General features: G+C 37.7%; 1 protein-coding gene across 12 annotated transcripts in view; it reads left to right on the forward strand.

The window, feature by feature from the left end:
* The window catches only part of Tmem161b (transmembrane protein 161B), an 82266-nt gene that overhangs the window by 19911 nt on the left and 40858 nt on the right, over positions 1–21497 (forward strand). For 9 of the 12 annotated variants that reach the window (XR_005500479.2, XM_063282659.1, XM_063282668.1 and 6 more), the window contains exon 2: positions 17911–18014. The exons of the other annotated variants lie outside the window; for them this stretch is intronic. Coding sequence is in view for 8 of the 9 variants with exons in the window: in XM_063282659.1 (XP_063138729.1) it covers positions 17911–18014 (104 nt within the window). In the remaining variant the exon portion in view is untranslated. The remainder of the gene's footprint in view (positions 1–17910; positions 18015–21497) is intronic. 12 annotated transcript variants of the gene reach the window in all.

Consider the following 21497-nt stretch of genomic DNA (forward strand, 5'->3'; position numbering starts at 1 on the left):
GTCCTTACCAGTTGTAGGTAGAAACCTGTCAAAGGTTTCAGAAAGTGAATGTTAACTGAGTTGAAATTGTTTTGAACAAGATGATTTGTAAAAATCAAATGTCCATTGCTTTCAGCAAATAGCTCCATTGAATATAGACCTATAGGATTGTTTTGTGCAATGTCAGAAAACATTCTTATAGTTAAGAGTGGGGAATATAGGATGGCTTTTCGCACTGAACCGTCTCTGTAACTTTTCAGAACAAGAACCTTAGCTAGAGATGAAGTGACGAACGTCTACGATGCTTGCTTCATTGGCAGTGTTTTTATGACTACAGTATTGCTTTATATGAGGCATTGCACAATTTATTTAACCGCTATAACTGGAAAATTATCTTTTAAGATAGACAACTATTAATTTCAACACCAGTATGCTAGTTTATAAATTGTATATAATTTGCATGCGTCTTTATCTTTGCTCTATTTTTTAGTCTCTTGTTTGCTTTATCAGCTTGTTTTGAAGAAAAATTCTTCTGTTATTTCTTAATTTAATCAGTTCTCCTAGATGTCTACCAAAAACTGTAGAGCTGCTGCTGTTGAATACAGGCTGTCAATTGCATGTATTCTGTTGTATCATAGGTTTAATTCTTAGGAAAGTTACTTGGCATTTTCTTGGGAATTTGTGCTTTTAAACATCACTTTTAACAATTTTCTAAAATTGTTTTGTTACTGGGGGCTGGAAAGATGGCTCAGTGGTTGAGAGCACTGACTGCTCTTCCAAAGGATGTGGTTTTGGTTCCCAGCACCCACTTGGCAGCTCATACCTGTTTGTAACTCCAGTTCCAGGGAATCTGACACCCTCACAGACATAAACACAGACAAAACACTAGCGCATATAAAATAAATAAATCTTTAAAAAGCAGTATTTTGTTACTATTTAAAAATTATCTATGCGTTTGTGGCGGGTGGGTATGTTCCCAAGAGTTCAGGCTCCTAAAGAAGCCAGAAATGCTGGATGCATTTGGAGAAGGACTACTGGCCAGTTGTGGGCTTCCTGAAAAAGATCTCGGAACAGAACTAAGGTCCTTCACAAGAGCACTCTGGTGGTTTTGTTTGTTGGTTTGTTTTTGGGGTATTTTTTTTGTGTGTGTGTGTGTTTTTTTGTTTTGTTTTTTTTTTTGTTTGTTTGTTTTTCATTTCTTACATGGGGTCTCTGTAGCCCTGGCTGTTCTGGAATATACTATGTAAACCAAACTTGCCTCAAACTCAGGAGCTCCAAATGCCCCTGGCTCCTGAGAGGTAGGATTAAAGGTGGGGACTGCTAGTATGTACTCTTAATTATTGAGCTATCTCTTCAAGCCAGCACTTCAGTTTTAAAGTGCATTAACTTTTTTTCTGAGTTAGAAAAAGAACAGTAAACTTTTCTTTTACTTTAAAGAAATTAAAAAGCATTTTTGCTAATGAAACATTGATACTAGCACACTAAAGAGTTCTGTCAACAATTCAGCTTAAAGTTTTTCAGTGGTTAAGAGCACTGAATGCTTTCTCTTCCATAGGACCTGGGTTAATTCCCAGCACCCACATGGCAGCTTACAACTGTCTCTACCTCTAAGATCTGATACCCTCACCTAGACATTCATGCAGGCAAAATACCAATACACATAAAAATAAAAATTTTAAAAATTTATCCTTTGAGCTCAACTCATAGTTGATATAATGGTTTTATTTGCAGGAATAAAGTGAACATTATAATAGTTATTTTATAGCAGAAGATGGTTAGCTATCTGCTATTTGATATGAATTCATAAATCAATGAATTGTATCGATTGCTGCACTTATGTTTTAGCTGCTTTCCTTTTTATCATTACAGAAAAAGCATTTATTTGGGGGAGACACATGTGTTGCTGAGGTCAGAGGATAGTGTAGTCTCTCCTTCAGGGATTGAATTTAGGTGATAAGGCTTGGCTACAAGCACCTTTACTCACCGAGCCGTTTTGCCAGCCCTCTTGGGCTACTTTACTACAAAATTCTTCTATTATTCTCGTTCACTATAAAGTGAATGCCTTGTTTTGAAAAGTCCAGTTTACTGTGAGACTAATGGCTGACTGTAGGCAGGGGTAGCTCATGTACTCAATTCTGTGGTACTGGAGATGGCTCATGAGAATGACTTCTTGACGCTCATGACTGTTTTATGTTGCTTTTACCAGGTGTGGAGTATGTAGAGGATTTCTCTTTTGGATTAAGTCTAAACTGTTCTTAATCCCTTGACCTATTAAAGCAACCATTCTAATGCTTTGACTTCTTAAAGCACCTGTCTTCAAAGCTTCAGTTTAGGACTGCTAGTCATTTACCTATGTGATTTTTATCAGAGTTTTCCCTTTAGTTTTCTAACCCTTCTTTGAATGACGTTGATTTTAATGTTATCCCTAGTATTTATTTTATGACTTCTTTCCCACCTTCAGTGGTCCTGTTGGTTGTATGGCTGTTCTTCAAGGACATCTCAAATGTCGCCTGGTGCTTTATTTGGCTATTGATAAGCTATTTCATCTTGTGATTATTAATTCTCGTAACATTTAAAGGTTCTAATCCTGATAACTCATTTTTCTGATACTGTACCTAAACTTGCAGTCACTTGGGCAGACTAGCAGTTGCTTGGGTAATCATCCGTGCAAGGCCTCCGTGCTGCTTAACCAAAACTCTCATAACTTGGAGGGCCTCCATCCTTTTATAGCTTATATCCTCTGCCCATTCTCATTCTCAGGAGCTAATTTGAAAACTCAGGAAAAAAAAAATCCAAGGGGTTTTTCAACATAACTGTATGGTAGTAGCAAAGTTTTCTAGAATCTTGACACCATTTATCTGCTTTATCCTGAGCTGGTTCGTTAATATCTTTGATGACCACAGTTTTCACATTTGATGTAGTCTACATTTATACTCCCACTCAATAGGACAGGGGCCTAAAGATAGACTTTGTTCTTAAGACTTGGGTCTAATCTGACCCATAAATGATAACATTGAATCTTCCTCTTTTGCTATACACATGTACTGTACGTGTGTTTGTGTGTGTGTCTGTCTGTGTCTGGTTGTTTGTGTTTTTTGTTTGTTTTTGGTCTGAACTATTTTTGATTGTTTATTGAAAATAGATTGTTCTCATATAGTATCTTGATTATAGTTTTCCCATCCTTTATTCTTCAAAGCACCCTCCCTTCCTCCCCTCCAGATCCACTTCCTTTTCTGTCTCTTATTAGAAAAGAACAGACTTTTAGGAGATATCAACAAAACATGATACAATGGGAAAGCCTCAAGAACAGACACAAGAATCAGAGACCAACTCCTTCACACACATAAAGCTGTGTGATGTGAGGAACAGGTGTAGGCCTTGTGCCTGCTGCTTCATTCTCTGTGAGATCATGAGCCTTGCTCGGTTGATTCAGAGTGCCCTGTTCTCCTGGTGTCTTCCGTATCTTCCCTCTCCCCTAAATTCACTCTACACTTCTTCTGTAGAGTTTCCCGAGGCAGGTTTTAAAGTCTCCCTCTCTCTGTAATGCCTGCCTATGGTCTCTGTGTTTATTTGTTTGATCTGCTGCAGGAGGGAGCCTCTCTGATGCATAAGGCTATGTGTATAGCAGAGTATCATTAGTAGTCATTTTACTGCTACTGTTTTTCTTTAGAACAGTAGTGTTGGTTTTCTATATCTCTGAACTATCTAGTCTCAGGTTCATGGTCATACAAACAGTGCTGGATGTGAATTCCATTGTGTGGATATGGCCTTAGTCAAATCAGACATTGGTTGGCTACTCCTATAAATTCTTTGCCACCATTGCCCTAGCATATCTTGCAGGCATTATATAGGTCACAGGTTTTGTAGCTGGGTTAGTGTTTCCATTTCTCATTTGGGAGCCTGCAGATGACCTTCCCACAGGAAAGATACTAAAATATGTGGGTGAAGTGCTCATCGGTTCCACCTTGACTTCTCCATGTTCATTGAGTTGTGTGGAAGTTGTCCTGGCAGTGGAGCCCTGCAGAGTTTGCAAAGAGGAAGCCATTGTCTTAGCAACCCCTGGATTATTTGGGGTTGTCTCTGGTACCCTGCTGGCCAACCGTTCATTTGAATGACACCTAGTCCCAGTCCTGAAGAGTCCTTTAGTGATGAGATGGCCAGTTTGCACTCATTCCGTTCCATTATTAGGAGGCCTCGGTAGGATCACCATCACATGTCAGGGAGCTTCCCCTGCAGGAGGTTTCCATACTATACTTCAAATGCGCCTCGGATTCTACCTGTCTCTGCGTTCCCATCCTCAACCCTGTCTCCCTTCCCCCTCTTCCTGACCCTGCCATTTGTATCCGGCCCCACCTCAGTCCACCCAGAACATCTCTTTCTTCTCCCAGGAGATGCATAGTCCCCTCTATGCTTAGCCTCTCTGGATACGGATGGAGGTGTATCATCAGTCTTGGGTGTTTACTCACTGGCTAATAACCACTATAAGTAAATATATACCACATTTACATTTCTGCATCTAGGTTGCCTTACTCAGGATGATTTTTTCTACTTCCATCCATTTGCTTATAAATTTCATGATTTCAATTTCTTTTTATTTTTTTAATTTAATTTTTTTTTAGCAGCTAAGTATATTCCATTCTTATTCTAGGGAACACCTAGGTTGTTTCCAATTTCTATTTATTATTAACAGAACAGTAATGAACATGGTTTAGCAAGGGTCCTTGTGGTAGGATGAAGCTTCCTTTGGGCATATGCCCTACAGTAGTATAGCTGAGTCTTGAGGTAGATTGATTCCCAACTTTCTTAGGAAACACCATATTGATTTCCATAGTGGCTGTACACGTTTGCATTCTCATCAGCAATGGATGTGTGTTAGCCTTGTTCTACATCCTTGCCAGCATGAGATGTTGCTTGTGTTATTAATCTTGGCCATCCTGACAGGTATAAGATAGAATCTCAAAATAGTATTGATTTGCATTTCCCTGATGGCTAAGGATTTTGAACATTCCTTTAAGTGCTTCTCAGCCATTTGATTTCCCACTTTTGACAATTCTCTGTTTAGGTCTGGACCCCAGTTTTAAATTGTGTTATTTGATTTCTTGATACCTAGTTTGAATTCTTCATATGATTTGGATATTATTCTTCTATCAGATGCGGAATTAGTAAAAATATTTTCTTTGATTCTGTGGGTTGCTGCTTCATTTAATTGACTGTCCTTTGCCTTTTCATGCAGGTTTCTATTACCATAGTTGTGTAGTACAACTTGAAGTCAGGAATGGTGAAAGTGTTGCTTCCCTGATGTCTTTCTCAGCCCCTTTGTCATTGGTACATAGGAGGACCACTGATTTTTAGTTACTCTTGTATCCTGCTGCTTTGCTGAAGGTAGATATCAGAGCTCCCTGGTGGAGTCTTAGGGTCACTTGTGTGCATTGTCATATCATCTCCAAATAAAATCATCTCCTTTGACTTCTTTCTTTGGAACCTGGATCCCCTCCATCTTCACAGCTGTCTTCTGCTCTAGCTAAGGCTTGACGTTCTGTATTGAATGATTATGGAGAGAGTGGGCAGCCCTGTCTTGTTCCTTATTTTAGTGGAGTTGTTTTGCATTTCTAATTTGATATTGGTTATGGGCTTGCTGTAAATTCCCTTTTATATTTAGGTATGTCCTTTATATCCCTAGTCTCAGGACATTTATCATGATGTATTTTGTACTAATTAGATGGTGGGTATTTTTTTGTTGTTGTTTTTGTTTTTTTTGTTTGTTTGTTTGTTTGTTCTTTCGATTTGTTCATGTTGTGGATTATATTTATTGATTTTCATACATTGAACCATTCCTGAATCTCTCGGATAAAGGCTTCATGGTAATGGTAGATGGTTATTTTGATGTGTCTTTGAATTCAGTTTGCAAGGTTATTTTTTATTTTTTAATTTCTACAACTATGTTCATAAGGGAATATAATTCTCTTCCTTTGTCTTTATGCAGTTTTCATGACTTCGGTCTCCTAAAGTGAATGGGCAGTGTATTTTTTGTCTATTTTGTGGAGTAATTTGAGGAATATTGGTGTTAACTCTTTTATTTTTTTTTAAAGGCTGGTAGAGTTCTGTGCTAAACCGTCTGGCCCTCTGCTGTTTGTTTGTTTGTTTGTTGCTTGGGAGACTTTTAATGACTGCTTCTATTTTAATAGGGGTTATAGATCTTTTCAATTGCTTATCTAGTCTTGATTTAACTTTGGTAAGTGGTTATCGAGAAAATTATCCATTTCCTTTTGGATTTTCTAATTTGGTGGAGTGCAGGTTATTTAGGGATGTCCTACGATTGCCTGGCTTTCCTTGGTGTCTTGCTATTCCCCCTTTCATTTCTGACTTTGTTAATTTGGATAGTCTCTCTCTGCCTTTTAGTTAATTTGGATAAAGCCTTGTTGATTTTATTTTTTCTCAAAGAATAAACTGTTTCATTGATTTATTATTATTATTATTATTATTATTATTATTATTATTGTTTCTGTTTTATTGATTGCAACCCCGAGTTCATTCCTTGCCATCTACCACTTTTGGGTGTGATTTCTTTGTTTTAGAGCTTTCAGGTGTGCTATTAAATTGCTTGTATGAGATTTCTTTAGGTTATTTGTTTTTGTTTTGTTTTTTACAATTTTTTTTAATTTTTGGGTTTTTTTATTTTGTTTGTTTCTTTGTTTTTAAATGTAGGTGCTTATTGCTTTATTCCTACCTCTTAGAACTGCATTCATTATGTCCTGTAAGTCCAGATGTGCTCTGTATTTACGTTCATTGAATTCTGGAGCTAATTTTCACTCAGTAGAGTTGTTCCGTTTCTGTGAGTTTGTAAGCTTAGTGTTGCTTCTTGTTGATACCCAGCTTTAATGTGTGGTGCTCTGATAGCATTCAGAGAGTTAGTTCACTTTCCTTGAGTCTGTTGAGACCTGTTTTATGTCTAGAAATGTAGTCGACTTTGGAGGAAGTTCCAGAAGGTACTGAGAAGAAGGTATATGCTTTTATGTTTGGGTGAAATGTTCTGAAGATATTTATTAGGTCATTCAGTTGGTAATGTCTCTTAGCTCCATTATTTCTGCTTAGTCTTTGTCTGGATGACATATCCATTAGTGAGACTGGGGTACTGAAGTTTCTCACTATCAGTGTGTAAGGTTAATATGTGATTTAAACTGTGCTGGTGTTTCTTTTACAAACTTGAGTACCCTTGTGTTTGGGGCGTAGATGCTGAGAATTTAAATGTCTCTTTGGTAGGTTTTTCTTTTAATGAGTATGTAGTGTCCTTTTCTATATCTTCTGATTTGATTTGTTTTGGTTTGTTTTGATAGATATTCAAACAGCTATTTTACCTTGCTTCTGGGGTCCATTTGCCTAGAGTAGTTTTTCCATCCCTTTACCCTGAGGTAGTAACTGTCATTGATGTTGAGTGTGTTTCTTGGATATAGCAGGATGGATCCTGTTTTCACTTCCCTTTTGTTAGTCTGTGTCTTTTTGCTGGGGGATTGAGGACCATTGATGTTGATAGATATCAATGTTTGCTTCTTGATTCCTTTTATTGGTGATGGTGGTGGTAGTGGTGTGTGTGTGTGTGTGTGTGTGTGTGTGTGTGTGTGTGTGCGCACGCACGCATGAGACTGCGCTTCCATTTTTGTGCATGCTTGTGCTTCCGTGTGTGCATGCTTCTCTTCTGAGTTTGCTGGTGTTTATTACCTGTGTTTTCATGGGTATAGTTTACCTTAATTTGGAGTTTACCTTCTAGCACTCTCTGTAGGAGTAGATTTGTAGGTAGATAGTATTTTAATTTGGCTTTATCATGGAATATTCTATTTTTCCTTCCACGGTGATTGAAAATTTTGCTGGGTATAGTAGTTTGGGTGGGCATCTGTGATCACTACAGCATATATGTCTAGGACTTTCTGGCTTTTAGAGTCTCTTTTCTAATTGGTCTTCCTTTATATGTTACTTGCTCTTTTTCCCCTTGCAGTTTTTAATATTCTTGTGGTATTATGTGGCGAGGAGACTACCCCCTACACCCGAGACACAGTTTCTCTGTGTAACAGTCCTGGTATTTGTTTTGTAGATCAGGCTGACCTTGAAATCTCAGAGGTCTGCCTTCCTTTACCTCAGTCCTGATAGGAAAGGCATGTGTTACATGCCCTGCCTCAAGGTGACTTTCTTATCTGGTTCAATCTATTTGGTAGTCTATGCTTCTTGTATCTCTACTAGACATCTGCTTTAGGTTAGGAGAATTTTGTGATAAACATTTTCTGGACCTTTCTTCTCCTTTCTCTATTCCTATTATTCTTAGGTTTGATCTTTTCATAGTGTTGCAGATTTCCTTTATGTTTTGTTTTGGGACTTTTTTGGAATTGAGATTTTCTTTGACCAATGTATCTATTTCTTCTATCATAGCTACAACATCTGAGATTCTCTCTTCTGTCTCTGATAGTCTGTTCATGAAGCTTGCATCTGTAGTTCCTGTTGGAATTACTACATTTTTCATATCTTGCCTTCCTTCCTTTTGTAGGTTTTTTTTAATTCTATTTCTATATTCTTAAACAGTTTTCTTCATATCATCACACTGCTTAAGTTTTCCTCATTTCTGTATGGGATTTAGTCGTTACCTCTTTAGACCTCTGTCATCTTCGTATGGTTGGTTTTAAGTTCTTTTTGTTGTGCTTTAGCTATGTTGGGATATTGGGTCATGCTGTGGTATAGGATAACGAGGTTCTAGTGGAGATGTGTTATCCTGGTTGTTACTGTGTTTTTCTGCTGGTGTCTAGGCATCTGGAATTGGTTTGATTTTAGGCCTAGGTGCTGATTTCTGGATTTGTCTTTTTGAGTGTGATGCCTGGGTGTTGCCTGGGTATTGGGGGCTGACACATAGGAATAGGGTAGGCTAAGGGTGTAAAGAGATCCACAGGAGGGAGGAGAGCACAGTGTTCAAAGATACTGCTTATTTCGTCTACTTGGAATACCACTTCATCCCAGTCAGAATGACTAAGATCAAAAACTCAGGTGACAGCAGATGCTGGAGAGGATGTGGAGAAAGAGGAACACTCCTCCACTCTTGGTCGGATTGCAAGCTGGTACAACTACTCTGGAAGTCAGTTAGGAGGTTTTTCAGAAAATTGGACATAGTACTACCTGAGGACCCAGCTAGACTACTCCTGGGCATATATCCAAAAAATGTTCCAAACATACAACAAAGACACATGCACCTATGTTCATAGCAGCTTTACTTATAATAGACAGAACCTGTAAACAACCAGATGTCCTTCAACAGAGGAATGGATACAGAAAATGTGATACATCTACACAATGGAATACTACTCAGCTACTAAAAGCAATGATTTCATGAAATTCTTAGGCAAATGGATGGAAGTAGAAAATATCAGCCTGAGATAACCTAGTCACAAAAGAACACATATGGTATGCACTCACGGATAAGTGGCTATTAGCCCAAAAGCTCAGAATATGCAAGATAACAATTCACAGACTACATGAAGCTCAAGAAGAAGGAAGACTAAAGTGTGGGTGCTTCAGTCCTTAGAAGGGGGAACAAAATACTCAAGGGAGGAAATACAGAGACAAAGTATGGAGCAGAGACTGAAGGAAAGGCCATCCAGAGACTATCCCACCTGGGGATCCATCCCATAGACAGACACCAAACCCAGACACTATTATAGATGCCAAGAACTGCTTGCTGTCAGGAACCTGATATAGCTGTCTCCTGAAAGGTTCTCCTAGAACCTGACAAATAGCAGAGGTGGATGCTCAAAGCCAACCACTGGGCACAGGGTCCCCAGTGGTGGAGTTAAAGGACTGAAGGAGCTGAAGGGCTTTGCAACACCATAGGAAGAACAATAATATCAACCAACCAGAGCCCCCAGAGCTCCCAGGGACTAAACCACCAACCAAAGAGAACACATGGAGGGACCCGTGGCTCCAGCTGCATATGTAGTAGAAGATAGCCTTGTAGGACATCAGTGGGAGGAGAGGCCCTTGATCCTGTGAAGGCTCGATGCCCCAGTGTAGGGGAAGGCCAGGGTAGGGAGGACCAGAGTTGGTGGGTAGCACCCTTATAGAAGCAGGGGAAGAGGGGATGGGATAGAGGTTTCTGGAGTAGAAACTGGGAAAGGGGATAACATTTGAAATGTAAATAAATAAAATATCCAATTAAAGAAAAGAAAAAAGTGGGAATGGGGGTGGGGGACAGGCAGTGAAGAGAGGTCACCCCACAGGGCATGATGTAGTACTGGGAATGAGACTAGGTATGGGTTAGAGAAGGGAGGTCCCTGCTTGGAATTGAGGGATAGGATAAAGCAGCAAATGGGGAGAGGGAAGGTAGAAGGGGAAGGTCTGTGAACTCCACAAGGGATGCAGGCAGAGGAGGAAAGAAAGCAAGCTTCAGCAGGCATTCCTTTGCAGAGCTCGAAATGAGGCTGGGCTATTGGATCTGTGGAACAGATGGAGAAGAGTGGACCTGCAGGTATCCTGTGTGCTTTTCTCGATTGTGGTGGGTTAGCAGTTGGGCGGGAAGTTAGAAGGGGAAGATCTGTTAGAATCCATAGGATTGGAAGTAGGAAGAGCTGCCGTGAATGTTGTGCTACAGAGTTGAGCATGAGATTCCAGGTTTGGGTTTGGAGGGGAAGGAGGGAGTGATGAAGGTTGGCTTACCTGTGTCCTTGCCCTTCTGTTCTCAGCTCTGTCTCCTGTTCCCAGTGAATTCCTTATTGGTGTTGGAGGCTAGGAGAGTGGGATGATAGAGAGAAGGAAGGTTTGGTGAAAAGATCTTTGTGATTCAGAGTCAGAGAGAAGAGGGAGACCTCAGCAGGTTTCCTGCTACAGAGCTGAGGATGAGACCAGGAATCTGGAGGAAGGAGGAAAGGTATGGGTCCACTGTTAGCCTACTTGACTGGAATGGCCCTTGAGTGAATCAAATGTCATTCCTTGAACCAGGCTTTCTGAGACCACCTTTGTAGACTTAATTGTTCCCTAAACTTGGAGGGTTACTTAACACTGCACAGTGATGTTTATTTTAAGATTTACCACCTTTTATTTGTAGATGGTCTTGAAGGATTAACATTTAACATTTCAGAGTTGCATGAAATCAACATACAATGTTAAGAAATAATATATCCTTTTACATTGAACTTAGATACGGTTTTATTCTTTGGTCTATGTAGTCTAGAGTATATCCATATCAGTTGTATTTACATGTCAAAAGAAGTAATGTTTCATGAGATTTTTTTTATATGAAGAGAAGACAAGTTTGTGTTATCAGTTTAAGTCTAAAGAAAATATTTTAAGTAGTCAAGTAAAACATATTCATAACTATTTGTGGTTTAATGTATTTTATATACTACAAAGGTCTACTGCGTGTGAATTTTCATCAGTCTTAAGCATTGCCTAAGTGAAATGTCCTTTAGTGATACTTGTTGTTTTCTGTGCTAAACTTACCAACCAGCCTGTTTGATTACGTGTGTGACTTATACATTAAGGCAGTAATTGGATGGGTCCTTAGTAAACTCAATGCTTTATCTTCTTGCTAGCTTCTATTTTCCTGTAAGGTAAGTTATACCATTCACTCTTACAAACCTGAGTTTTGTTACTCTGTCACAAGCAGATTGGTTACTCTTACCACATCAGTAAACAGGTATTTTCTGAAAAGCTGAGTCTGCACTGAAGTGTTCTTGGGAAGCGTCTCTGAGGCTTGTCAGCTGCTTCTTGGGATTCTTTCTGTTTTCCACCCCAAAAGGAACTTCTCAACATAGCATGAGCCCTCCTCAGCTGTACTCTCCTGTTGTTACCCTTTACACTCAGACATACTCAGTTTGATTTTTCTGAAATGCTCTCTCTCTGTGTCCATGCCTCCTGGATTTAAGTGCTTTTTAAAGTGTACTAGAACTTTTCCTTGATTAAGCAGATACCAATGTGTCTAATTCTGTGTACGCTTTGCCCTATTTCTGACTACTTAGACTTCTAGAATGATATTTTTAATCAAACAGAATATGAGTTAAATACGTCCCACATTAGAAGCTTTGTTGCCATGACAAAATACCTGACATGATTAAATACAAAAGCATTAAACTTTATCAGCCCATGACAACTGCTCCCTTGTTTCTGACAGTTTGCAGAGGCAGGAGAGCACTTGTCATTTCGAAAAGAAGACAGAAAGGCACATGGGCAAGGGATTGGAACAAATTGTACCTTTTAAAGATACTCCCGAGGGACTTCATTTCTCTCATCAGTGCCCACTCACCTTTTAGTCCTACCACGTCCCAGTAATGCCATCAGATTATGACCCCATCCGTGGATTGTCCACTCAGTAAGTTTGAGCTTTCGTTATTTTGGGTCAATTATATTATCTCTCACTTAGCAGCCTGGAGATGAGTTCTTTTGAGGGTATGTTTCAGTTTCAACCTAGTACTCCTGTGTTTCATGGATTCTTGGTAATCTAAAATTTGGGAACTCTCGCACTCGCTTCCGCTCGCTCGCGTGCGCGCTCTCTCTCTCTCGCTCTCTCGCTCTCTCGCTCTCTCTCTCTCTCATTTATGTTTGTCATTTAGACTGGAATTTCTTTTGTGAAATTTCAATTTCCATCTTAGGTTTCCTCATTTCTATGAAACTTATATATCCAGTTTTTCAATTTCTATAGCACTTCCTTATACTGTGCAAGTTTATGCCCAAATGCTATCTTATTTGATATGTTAATCTTGGATTATAAATTTTGATAACACTGATTCTTTATGATTTCATTCATTCGGTTGTCACATTCTAAACTATTCTAAATGATATTGCTCTGAGTGCTGGAGGTGTAACTGTCAGTAAAAACACGCTTTTATGCTAAGTCCCTGATCACTGCTAGCCAGATATCAGCTGTATATTAGAGGTTTTGGAGTTTTGTTTGCTTTGAAATATGTTACCTGTGTAGCCCAGGCAGAATACAAACTTTTCCTAGCCAAGTCTACCCTCAAACTTGTAATCTTCCTGCTTCAGTTTCCTGACATTACAGACATGTGTCACCGTAACCAGCAGGACAGCACAGTTTTGCTTTGTAGATTTATTTCTGTTATGATATAATTGATTTATAGTGCTTTGTTATTGTGTGAAATTATTAAACTATAACTGTGTGACAAACACAGACATAAATAAATAGTTCCTGTCACTGAGGTAAGAGACACTGCCGCCCTGTTTTCTAATTGAAATTCAGGTCCTCTCCTCAAATTTGAGCCACTGGGTTAGTGCTGCTTTGCTCTTCTGCAGTCATTCTTGTCTCCAGAAGAATTTTTCTTAACTACTCACCATATCCTACCGTGTTTCATTGATATTATAGCCTTACGTTTAAATATTAAATCTGATAGTTTCACCTCTTGATATCTGGTTTGGGCCTCCCATCTTTCCTATACAGCAGCTAGCACGTTTGATTGACCAAACTGTGGCCTCTTGAATTGACCTTCCAAAGTGACCTGTCATAGTTCTGTTCTCAACTTCTCTCCCCTTTTGTTGTATTGTCGTAGAATGCCCATCTTCTCATAACTTGAATAGCCACAAGGTCAAGACCATAGACATTTCCTTGCTGCTTTTCTAAAGCACCAAGCAATGGCTTATTCCTGAGTACATGTTAATTAGTGAACTCAATAGAGTTTAGTAGAAGAATCATTAAATTTGAAATTAGGTACTTGGGTTCTATTTTTAAGTTTATAACCAAGTAGCTGTATGATTTAGGTCGTTTAAGATGTTTCCTTTTATTATTGCCTAGAAAAGGTTTGTTTAAGTACCTGAAGTATGAATTCTGAAGTTTTGTATTATTCTAGGTTGAAATGGTGTGTTTTCTGTTCTTTTGGAGTAAAACGATTTTCACATGTTTAAGAAATCTTCCTCAACATATTTTGCTATTAGCCACTGAACATTTTAAACTGTTGAGAAACAGGGGGAAAAAAGGTGAAGGTCAATGGGTAATAAATAGTCTTTCTCCTTTTTGTTACCTAACTTACTCAGGAGAAGATAATTGAAACTATTTAGGGGGATGTGAGCCCCAAGTTTGCATGCAAATATGCCTTCTAATAGTAAATAGTGTGTGTTTCCTTTCAATTTGTTTGCCAGCAGGAGACCTACTTTAATGAAACAACAATGTCAACTTCACTGAAGGTGACATAAGTTTCAAAGTTTGAAATTTAAAATTGCAGTTTGTTTGTATTTCTCTATTGAAGTTTTGTTTCTAGCAAAAGTTTTGTCAAGCAAAAGAAAGTATGGGTATTTGGCATTTTTGATTTCTTGGAGAGCTACCTAATTTTCATTGGTTAGATTTTTTTTTAACCTGCTCAGAAATTATTACTGACAAAAGTTGAAATAGTCATTCTAAACCATTCCTCGCTCTTCATGGCCTTAGATTTCACGAGCTTCTTGTGTTCTAACTGCTTCATAAGTTAACTTTCCTGGTTTCAGTTGTCAAGGGGGTTTGAACAGCGGCAGTGAGTGAATCCAAATAGAAACTGTGTGGCCGAGTTATTACTTTAAGGCCCCAATAAAACCATCAAGATTACATGGTGGCATGCTTGAGATTCAGCCAAGACGGTCTTTGAAGCTTCAGTGCATCTGTTCAAAAGTTTTGTGTTGTGAAATTTGCTTAACTCCGTAGTTACATTTCTTTTTTTTTTTCACAATTAAAAAACTGCATTTCTAATAGTTACATTTCTTCAAAAGTATCTTGTTAAAGAAATTTTAAAAAATTCAGAACATTTAAGAGACTTGAAAACGTTCAAATCTGATAATACTACAGTTGCTTATGCTGTAGAACTTGGTCTAAGTTAGTACTAGTAAAATAGTAAATTAATGAGACAATTCTCCAAAAATTACAATTTGACAGTGTCCTTCTATATGTGTGTGGAAAGAAGAAACTATAGTGAAGTTGTTTTCACTAGTTTTAAAAGAACCTCTTTCCCTAGATCCATGCTGTCTGGTAGAAGTAATGTTTGCTTTTAGCATCATGTATGTAGTCCTCTCACAGGGACACCTTCCAGGGAAGATTTGATTTCCTTTAGGAAATTCCTGTTCCTGTTATATAACACGTGCTTAGCACAACATGTGGATGAGGCTTTCAAAAGCTTTTTTCAGCTTCACTTCAGAAGGGGAAAGTGACATAGTAAGTTGTACAGATGCGAGTTTGACTTTTGATTTGTACATGAGGTAAAATACTGAGAATATAACAGCTTTGCCTTTCTCAATGTGAGTTTAAGTTTGTCTTTGGCTTCATATTTGATCAGTCTTTCAATTTTTTCAACATTATCTCTAGAATGTTTTTTCTCCTTTAGGTACCAAAGGTAGAATGTCATTATTTTGGAACCTGGATCATTAAATCTGTTTTTCTGATTTTTGATGGATTATTTGTACATTACATGGTTTGCATCTTTTTAATGGTAGAGTTGTTAACAGCAGTATCTCAGTATAGTTTGTGATTTGAAAGAAGAGAAGTGGTAGCCTTCTCCAGTTTATCATATATAACTTTTAGATCAATTTTCCTGCAATAGCATTTTATAGCAGTAGTTTTATTAAATGTGACTAAAATATGGTTTTACTATTAAGGATAGAAATGACTGTGCTGTTACATTGACAGCGGGTCTGTGAGTGGCTGTATTGCTGACCTTGGGATTCTGGGCTGCTAGAACCATTTTCAAGCCAGGTTGGGTGAGGCTCACTTTGTCTACAACACCCAACTACTACAACTAGTAATTCAAAACTTCTTTGCCATTTACTCTGTAATTGTAAAGAAGCCAAGGCTGTTGAAGAGTCTTTTGTGATTACATTCAGGGTATAGACAGTACAGAACTTCAGTTACAAACTACAGGTCAGACAGTGGAGAATGTAAAGTACAGTAATATAACCATGAATGCAAAACCAAATGAAAGATGCCTATTTGTATCCAGTTGCCCGAGTTTAAGGCAGTAAAACATGTGCCAAAAAAGTAGACTTGAGCCAGATTTGATAGACCTTTTAAAAGCAGTCCTATTTAAGAAGCACCTCTCAACTTCCTTATTTGAGAAATTCTCTATCTTCTAATGACAATAATCACTTCGTTCTTACTCTTACCCAGTTCAGTGAGGTAGATTGGATTGTTGTCTCCATGGAAACAAAGGTCCACTGTTTGGATGGTATGCGGGAGCCACTCAGCTAAGTAGATCAGGAGTTGATGAGGAATCCTGTTCTGCCTGCACACTTCTTCAGTCAATGGTCTTTACTCTCTCACTTTGTGCAGTCAGTCAGGGACTAAAGAGCTGGCTTGAGTTGCTTTTTGTTAGTGTTGTTTTGTTTTTTGTCTGTTTCTTTAGAGATGTGCCTTGGCTTCTGACTCTGAATCAGTCTTCCTGCCTCAGTTTCCTTTACCGTTCACTACAGGCCTGGCTTTGCGTCTACTGTTCTTTGTGTGTATTCTGAGACAGGGTCTTACTATGCGGCCTCTTGCCTCTGGCTGGCATTGAAGGTATATGCCACTATGCCCAGCCTGATAGTTTTAAAGTTTACTGGTTTTGTTCTTAAATGAATTAGACAATGATGAAGAAATTAGTACTTTCACCATATTTCATACTCTTAATTTATTGTTGTTGTTTTTTTTTTTTCTTGGAAATAGATTTTCCCCCTCATGGGAGGTATCCTGATTATAGTTTTCCTTCCATCTACTCCTCACATTTTCTCCCCACCTCCCCTCCAGTCCAGATCTACTCCCTTTCTATCATTTATTGGAAAATAAGTAGGCTTCTAAGTAAATAGTAAAATAAAATATAATAAAAGAAAAGAAAAACTAACACATTGGATTAGGACAACTTTCCAGGGAAAGTTACAAGAAACAGATGTAGATGTGGAGACCCACTTGTTACCTAGGACTCACATTTTAAAAAGTTAATAAACTGGAAGCCATAAATACATATATGAAGAATCTTGTGTGTGTGTGTGTGTGTGTGTGTGTGTGTGTGTGTGTGTGTGTGTGTTAAAATGCAATAATCTCAGGCTAGCAAATAGAGGGACACACAGACAAGAATCAGCAAACAATGCTCATTGATATCTCTCAACATTAGTGGTTTCAATTCCCCACCAAAAAGGCATAGATTAAGAGAATGAACAGGAAAGAACCATCTTTCTGCCTCATCCAAGAAACACACCTTATCAAGAATAGACACTGTCTTAGGTTGTTAAAGGGATAGAAAAGATCTTCCAAGCAAATTGCTAAGAAGCAAGCTGGTATAGTTTATTTAATATCTGACAAATAAATAAACTTCAAAATCAGTCAATATAGGGAAGGACACTACATACATATCAAAGGAAAAATCCACCAAGAACGCATTTAACTTTGTATTATCTATGCACCAAACACAAGGATGTGCAAGTTCATAAAAGAAAAACTACGAAGCTTGAATCACATATTGACCCTCACCTGCTGATAGTGGGAAATTTTACTGTCTCACTCCTGCCTGTAGTCAGGCCATTCAGACAAGCACTAGATAGAAACACTAGAGCTAAGTGATGTTAAAAACTAGATGAGCCTAACAGATATTTATAGAACATTTCACCCAAACGAAATCAACAGTCTACTTAGCACCTCATAGAACTTTTTCCAAACTTGACCAGATATCCTTAATTTATATGGAGTATTCTTGGGAATAAATTTTGAATGTTTGGTCTATTTTACACGTATTCACATGCATGTGATACTTTGGTAATTTGAAGAGAATTATGGAAGTGACACCCCATACTGTAGTTTAAACTAAGTATTTGTTCTTAATACCTAAATGCTACAGGAACAAGATATTTTAATATTAAAACCAGTTTTCTTAAAACTAATTTTCAAAATGTATAGAGAGTTTTCCAACAGGGTCCCCAAACATTAATAATTTATTGTTAAATTTATTTGTTTCTTTTTTCATACAGGGTGTGATAGGTATACAGCTGGTTGTTACCATGGTGATGGCCAGTGTCATGCAGAAGATTATACCTCACTATTCTCTTGCTCGATGGCTACTCTGTAATGGCAGGTAAGGAAGGGATAGGCTGATTGAAATGGGCACATTTTTTGTTTGGTTTGAGACAAGCTTTTCTATAGCCCAGGCTGGCCTAGAATTCACTATGTAGTTAAGGTTCCTTCAGTTCCCTGTCTTTATCTTTCTGCCTTAAAAGTACTAGGATTGTGAGCATACACCAGCTCTCCTGGACAAGCCTGGAGGCTCCCGCATAGAAGGCTGAGGAACTTCCTCCATGTACTAATTTCAGTCTGATTGTAAAATAACAGCGTGAATGTTAGGAGAAAATCTTGCTCTCTCTTGACATGGTGGTTTAACTGTGTAGCACAAAGGCTTAGGACAACAGATAAAATTCAGTTCCGAGTTCCATTCTTTCTTTTCCTTCTGTCTACTCTGACCACTGAAAATAGGAAATACCTTTCTAGTTACCTTGAAAATCTGGTCAGCAAGAGGGCGAAAAGTTTGAAGCAAGTGCTTAAATGTTGGAAATAAATTAGAATAAATGCCATGCTTTTAATGATTTAACTTAAAAATTAGTATAAGAACCAGATACTCTTTGTTTTATTGCAGATAATTTTAATCTCAATTCAGTGAGGAAGGAGGGGAATTATATTGTATTATTTAATGTATTGTACTGTAAGCATAATACTATTTATCTCCTTTGCTTCTAAAAAAGACTTAGGTTGACATGCTAGGATTCTCATAATATAATAAAATGAGAAAAAAAGAAGTTAGATGATAAAGTTATAGAGAAGTCTGTATACAAAAATACAAGCTGTGAGCAATCCTGTGCAGTTAGGAAATGTCAGTGATAAATAGCTACTTGAGTAGCTGATCAAATGCTGGCTACTGTTTTTGTTTAGATCTTTGAAGTTTCAACACCATGAGTGGCTCTCTTACTAATAATTTTTTTGTACAGCAAGACAAGTAAGCCTTTACTTTAAGCTATTATCTTTACAGAATTTAAGTTTCCTTCACCTTTATTTGCTGTTTTATTCGTGTTTGCTATGTTTTATACTTTTTTCTTTGTGATAGTCAAATATAGGAAAATATTCAAACTTTAAAGTTTTTAATACTGCATATTTGCATGTGTACTTATTATGTACTGAAATAAACTGTCCAAGTTTATTTTAAGTGAATAAAGAGTGATGGACATTTTTGATAAAATTGTCTTGTGACTGGAATTTTATGTAGGTTTAATCTACCTTCCATAATCTTGTAACTTAATTTCTATTCAATAGATTATGAAAGAATAAAATATCAGCTGGGCCAGTTATCATTAGGCTTAAGTAAATGACTTAGAAATAAACATATAAAATCTTAAATTATAAAATAAACTTGTTAATCTCAAAGTAATATGTTATAAGCTTTTCAGTTGAGCCCATGGTTTGTAATGTATATGTTAAGAGGTAAGAGTTCTTACTGAGCTACATTCTATGGAAGTTTGATCTCTTTTTTTTTTTTTTCTTTTTTTTTTTCTTTCTTTTTTTTTTCCTTTCTTTTTTTTTTTTCTTTTCTTTTTTTCGGAGCTGGGGACCGAACCCAGGAAGTTTGATCTCTTATAAGATGTGTCATAAGACTATTTAAATAATTTAAATGATACTCAGTCTTTAAAATGAAACATGAAGTTGATTTTCTTGTGTTTGTAACTTGTTCTTGTAAACAATTTATATTGATTAAGGCTTCCTTTAATGGTAAATGAAGTTCTATTAAAAAGCCATATATTAGAGAAAGGTTACTTTTCTATTCTTATTTCCTGTTCTTACTGTTTTGTCTTGTGTTTTAAAATTACCAACCTTTTTAAAGTTTTATGCTGACATCATTTGAAGTCAACATAAGCCAATTCTCAGGACTGTGAACTAACTCAATAGAATAAGGTCATTGATTTATAGCATTTAGGATTAATTACTCTACTGTCGACCTTCAGTGATATGAAATCATACTGTTTTTAAAATTGATACCATCCTAGTGGCTTATGTACGATTGGTCATAAATGATAGTTTTTATTTGAAGCCATTTGAGCAATTGAAAACTATTATGTGATGGCTTGGGAATTCTATGTTAATAGAACGGTTTAGTAAGACCATTCACGTGAGTAGATACTACCGTTTTTGAAAGTAGTGGGTTTTTTTTTTATTGTTGTTGTTATTTAAAAAGGAAAAAAAAAAACCCTGTAAAGTCTTCGTATTCATATAAAGTATACTGACAAATTTTTAAAAACCCAGTACACCATTTGGATATTCTGAGTGAAGCAGGAAAGAGATATATTGGGACATGTTGTAACCTCCGGAGTTCCAGTGCCTGGTTAATATGGCTTCACTTGTGTCAGACAGGAATGGGGTCAACTGAGGCAGCAGTGTGTTTGGACAGCTGCTCAGGTGGACTCCTCACAAAATGGTGATGAAGGAATTTAGTTATCTTTTAAGTGGTGAAAGAGATTCTACTCGTTCTGCATTTCATGGGCTTTTCTCTCTATGACCTCGGAGTTGACTGTTAAAATGCTATGCTGGTTAGCAAGTGAGGAGTGGACGATGAATCAAAAGATTCTGGGGTATCAAGCCTAGAAGTCAGACTCCCACATTCATAAGCTGGGCCTTTTGGCGAGTAGCAGCTGATGTCAAGGGAAGCTGAGGTGATTGTATTGTACTTGGAAATACCAAGATTAGTGCGTAGTTGTGTTTCTGTTGGAATAGGTAGTGTCAGTTCCACTTTACACGAGGGACAAGTTGTGAGTAATGTACTCAGGCCATATGATGAGAAGTAACCACTTCCAGACCTTCCTTTCGAAGCCCAAGTCATGGTCTAGTGCAGTAGTTCCCCTAAAGCTGTGATGGTGCTTTGCACTGCATTCCATCACAGTCTGAAAACGCTGAATGGAAAAGCTTCAGAAATAAACAGCTTGTTAAGTGGCACACCATTCTGAGTAACGTAAGGAAACTGCACTCTGTTCCTAATTGCTCACACTGCACGTGACCTGCCTGTCTGTCAGTTAATCCCAGGTAGGGACGAGGTTTACTTTTGTGATACCATGGTGCTTTATTCAAGTTATATTTACATCATAGATCAGGTTGCTTACATCATATACCCCTCCTATTATCTGATCACCCAGGCATTGTATTACCTCACTCTGTCGCAAAACAGGTCAGTAGTACCGTGAGATTGTGAGAGGAAACATTAACGACTTTTATTATAGTGTCTTGCTATCGTCTTTCTACTTGTTTCTCATTGCTACTTTCTTATTGTACCTAATTTATAAATTAAACTTTATCAAGAAGTATATATGCATAAAAGCAGCATATATAGGGTTTGATGTGTCTGCAATTTCAAATACTAAGGTTATATGGTACATACCACTGAATAGGGTGAACTCCAGTTTGCTACATTGATGGCTTCTCATGCACTCTACATCTTGTCCTGGAACTGTCCTGTGTGAACAGGATTGTAAATGTGATCTCTAGCCATGGGTAGAACTGAGATTCCTGTTGGCACTTGAGTAAA

The sequence above is a fragment of the Rattus norvegicus genome, chromosome 2 (assembly GCF_036323735.1).
Source record: "Rattus norvegicus strain BN/NHsdMcwi chromosome 2, GRCr8, whole genome shotgun sequence".
In the NCBI taxonomy this organism is placed as follows: Eukaryota; Metazoa; Chordata; class Mammalia; order Rodentia; family Muridae; genus Rattus; species Rattus norvegicus.